Genomic DNA, 4990 nt, shown 5'->3' with positions numbered 1-4990 from the left:
CTAACAGCTTGATGCCTCTGTAATTATTTGTATCTAAAGCGTCCCCTTTACCTTTGTAGCAGTTGACTATGATGCTGCTACACCAGTCATAGGGTATGACTCCTTCGTGTATCACCTGGTTCGTAATACGGGTGACTAGGCTATAGCCAACACTGCCAGATATTTTGAGCATCTCTGCAGTGATTCCTGATGGGCCGGGGGCTTTCCCGGTCTTCATACTCTTAATTGCTTTATCTACCCTGGTACTATCAACTCGGATAGCTGGTCCCTCTATTGGGTCGACATAAGGCAGGCTCTCTTTCTCCCATTCATTCTCTTTATATATATATACACACACACACACACACACACATACACACTCTCTCTCCTTCTCTCACACACACACACACATATATATATATATGTATATATATACACACACACGGACATATAATGAATTTCTTTCAGCTTCTATTAACCAAATTCACTCAAATTTTCTTTAATTTTTTTTTTTTCCTTCAGAAAGTAAAAACACAGAGGAGAACAAATCCAGAAAAAGTCAAGGAAACTGTCTATAACACCCTAGGCACCTTAACCCATATATGCCCATAAAAAAAAATGAAGTCTTAAAATTTCACTGTATTTAGATTAAACATTATGGTAAGCTTTCGCAATCTGGAAGAGAAGGACAGTATGCAACTGTTAGCTATGAGTGTCAACTACTTACTGAACATTTTGTATGCTTGGTCAGATGCTTCCCGGTAAGTTCATGTCCAGACAAGTAGGTTTTGTGTTAGGAAAACGCAACCAGGGATATATATGGGTTAACCCTTTAGCATTTAAATTGCTCATATCTGGCCCAAATATTCTACCAGTTTTATGTTCAAACTAAGCAGATTTGATCTCTTTCACACAGACCCCACAATACCATTCTAAAAATAAACAAACAGTTCATTGAAATCTCAAGACTAGGAGATAATGCATGATTAATTCAAAACAATATGGGTAAATAAGCATTAGATTTAACAGAGTAATCTGAATGCTAAGGGGGGGGGTCAAGTAAATTCCATCCTGTAGCATGTATTCAGATAAGGATCTTGACGGACAGTTATCAGCATTTCATGGACTGCCAACATGTCATAACCAAAAGATAATATTTAACTAACAGGACCCGTGAATATTTCATGGAATTAATGGTAAACCTATTGGGTTATTTCTGAAAACTTTATCCAAAAGACCTGAAAGTGTAGCCTGTGTTGTGTCTGCATGGAAAGACAGTCGCTCATCTGCTATTCATTGAAAAGTGAAGGAAACTGGAATATGATGATTACTTAATGCAATTTATATATATATATATATATATATATACTTTATATACAACATTGGAAGACTAATTTGAAAGATAAATAGAAAAAAAGGGGGGAAAATACAAACACATACTTAGTTTTAAGGACCTGGTTGTATATTTGGAGGGCTTCTTCAGGTCGTCCCTGCTTCTGTAAAACGTACGCTAACTGGGTTCTGGAAGAATGAAATAGAAAAGAAAGAAAATTAGTCAAAATTTAAGAAAGAACATTTTAAACATTGCTGATTATATGCCTGCATTGTCATCATCCGTTCCATTATCTAATGCCCACCTTTCCATCATCAACATCTTTCTCACCATTTGACAATACACTTTTCAATGCTTGCAGGGGTCACATAGAATTGACCCTTGCAAATGTTTTCAATGATCAGATGTCCTTCCTGTCTCCGAACTCTCACCTCTTTCCAAGCAAAGTTACATTTTCCCAGGGTCAGACACGTTTTCCACACAAGGCTTGAAACAAACAACATCGCTTGTATGACAGTGAGGCTTGTTTACAGCTATCACATGATGTCAAGACAAAGGGGTACACGCAGACAAACATTCATACATAGATACACACATATTCTCTCCCTGTTTCTTTCTGTGGAAGAGCATAGGCTCGAAACGTTAAAGACTTTTTCACTTCCCGAACGTCAAACTAATACATCTGTTTGTTGTCTACACCACCTGTCTTCGTCAAATACACTACCAAAATCTTGAAGTTACAAGATAATGCATGATTAATCCAAAACAATGTAAATAAATAAGCAATACATTTGACAAAGAAATTTGAATGCTAAAGGGTTAGGGTTACACTTAAGGCTTAAAACAGATGAGAGATGACAGATGAGAGATGACAGATAAAATAAAATTACATACTACCCCTGGCTAGGATACCAGCCTATCGGGGAGTGTCAGCTCACCTTAGCACAGCAACTTCTTCATTGATGTCTTCCTCAGTAGATTCAGGATCATCTTCAAAACTTTTCCGACAAACAACTAAGAAAGAGAGAAAGGTGAAAACAAAGAAAATAGATCATTATCACCACCACCACCACTTTGATGTCCACTTTTCCATGCTTGCACAGGTTGGATGCGGTTTACTAAGGCAAATTTTCTGTGGCCAGACGCTCTCCCTGTCACTAACCCTCACCTGTTTCCAAGCAAGGTGATATTTCCCCATGGCCAGACATTGGGGATGAATGACACTGCTTGTATAACAGTGACACTCATTTACAATTATCATGTGATCCCAAGACAAAGAGACATGAAAATCAAAAGGTAAAGACAAGGAGAAAAAAAAAAACAGAAAAGAAAAACTAAATAAAACTACAAAAAAAAAGAAAAGAAATAAAATGTATGAAAAATAAATACCTTCAGCTTTCTGTAATTTCTCTTCTGCATCTTTGAATTTATTTTGACCAATCATGAGACAGGCTTTGTTGTAACAAAGTTCATAGGAAAGATCTTTCAAGCCTGGGTCGTCCTGCCAAATGGAGAGCAACAGGTATCTCAGTATTAATGAAGATGATGATGATGATGATGATGGTAATGGTGGTGGTGGTAATGGTAGTGATGATGATGATAATGATGGTTGTGATGATGGTGATGGTGATGATAATACTGGCAGTGGTTGTGAGGATGATGGTGACGATGATAGTGATATGATGATGATGATAATGATGATGGTGGTGTTGATAATGATGGTGGTGGTATGTTACAATGGTTGTGATAATGTAAATGATAACAGTGATGGTGATGACATCGATAATATAAATGATGGTAGGGATAGTGATGACGAAGGGATGACAATGATGATGATGATGATAGCACTGGTTGCAGTAGACGGACTACCTGACCAACAGAACACATCCTTTCCACAAGAAACCAAAGATAATAGGAATTTATTAAACATCAAATTGGTAGGAGAGTCCATCTGAGCAAAATAGGAATCGAAGAGATTCTTAGGTAAAAAAAATGGTTGAGAACCACTAGTCTAGTATCACAAAAATACCATCCGACACCGTAGGCAAAGAACAAGTCTTCCACATAGTTTCCATCTAGCAAGTCCACTCACAGGGTTTTGGTTGGCCTGAGGTTATAGTAGAAGACACTTGCCCAAAATTGTTGTTGTTGTTGGCACTCCATCACTTAACGACGTCGAGGGTTCCAGTTAATCCGATCAACAGAACAGCCTGCTCGTGAAATTAACTTGCAAGTGGCTGAGCACTCCACAGACACGTGTACCCTTAACGTAGTTCTCAGGGAGATTCAGCGTGACACAGAGTGTGACAAGGCTGACCCTTTGAATTACAGGTACAACAGAAACAGAAAGTAAGAGTGAGAGAAAGTTGTGGTGGAAGAGTACAGCAGGGTTCGCCACCATCCCCCTGCCAGAGCCTCGTAGAGCTTTAGGTGTTTTCGCTCAATAAACACTCACAACGCCCGGTCTGGGAATCAAAACTGTGATCCTATGACCGCGAGTCCGCTGCCCTAACCACTGAGCTATTGCGCCTCCTGCCCAAAATACAAACTAAATAAATAAACAAATGAGCATGATTGTGCCAGCAGAGTAAATTGCAGACAAAACGGGAATTGCGGATAAGATGAACAAAAATGTCATGCTTCAATTACCACTTGTTTTTTATTCCACATCTGAAGAGAGCTGAGCACTGCAGCTAAATTAGTCTGTCTTTCTTCATCAAATTCATCCTGAAACAATAAAGAAAACAATATAAAAGTAAAATTTCTAGGCATGGTTATGACCACCCTGTCAGTATATATGTATACAATCATGTGCTTTGACTACAGCATTAGAGTATTTTAGCTCTTATTTCTAGCAATCTAGGTGTTTCTAACACCCTTGTCATATTAAGTGACAATTATGTGTGTATGCATGCATGCGATTTAAGGACTGTGTCAAGTCCTCATTCAAGGCCTGTGATATGCAGGACTCTGACTGGGAGAACAATGCCTGTCATCGCCACAGCTGGAGGAAGCAGGTTAAGGAGGGGATCGACACTTTTGAGAGAGCACGTATCCAGCATGAAGAACTTAAGTGAATGGGGAAAGCTTGGTCTGCAATGTTTGCAGTCATGTATGCTTGTCAAGAGCAGGGCTCATTAGCCACCAACGGAGCCGTAAATGCAAAATATAAGTTAGTCCTAGAGTGCACAATGTTCCTGAAGGTCAGCAATGGTCGTGGACGGCCATCATGCATGCATGCATTGTATGTATGTATGTATGTACATACACACACACAAGCACATTGCATGATGCATTACATACTACAATATACATTACATGAATGTGTATGTGCATGTGTGTGTGTGAGAGAGAGAGAGAGACAGAGAGAAAGAGGGGTGTTGTGCAACCTTTATTGGACCTAATATTTAAAGTTGTGCGCAATTGCCAGCAAGGGGGACTTTCCAATGCCTGGTCAAGTAGGAGGGCACCACAGAGAGCATGAAAGGTGCAGGCATGAAACCCAAGGTGAAGTCGACCACAGGTGTAATAATCTTACGGATGGGTGTTGCTGGCATTTTGCATGTGCAAAGGTCAGTGGTCCTCCTCCGTCACAAATGGACAGCCATCATCATCGTATATATATACATATATATATATATATATATATATATATATATATATATATATATATATATA

At 39.0% G+C, this 4990-nt stretch overlaps 1 protein-coding gene across 1 annotated transcript in view; it reads right to left on the bottom strand.

Annotated features, from left to right (window-relative positions):
* Window positions 1-4990, bottom strand: part of LOC106874148 (signal recognition particle subunit SRP72) — a 22607-nt gene that overhangs the window by 11893 nt on the left and 5724 nt on the right. Inside the window, exons 5-8 of the mRNA XM_014921767.2 lie at window positions 3962-4039; window positions 2702-2813; window positions 2251-2326; window positions 1420-1500 (exon numbers count right to left, since the gene is read on the bottom strand). Coding sequence (XP_014777253.1) covers window positions 1420-1500; window positions 2251-2326; window positions 2702-2813; window positions 3962-4039 — 347 coding nt within the window. The remainder of the gene's footprint in view (window positions 1-1419; window positions 1501-2250; window positions 2327-2701; window positions 2814-3961; window positions 4040-4990) is intronic.

This window comes from Octopus bimaculoides, chromosome 22, assembly GCF_001194135.2.
Source record: "Octopus bimaculoides isolate UCB-OBI-ISO-001 chromosome 22, ASM119413v2, whole genome shotgun sequence".
In the NCBI taxonomy this organism is placed as follows: Eukaryota; Metazoa; Mollusca; class Cephalopoda; order Octopoda; family Octopodidae; genus Octopus; species Octopus bimaculoides.
The sequence above is the reverse complement of the archived record's forward strand: the minus strand, read 5'-3'. Positions and strand labels throughout refer to the sequence as shown.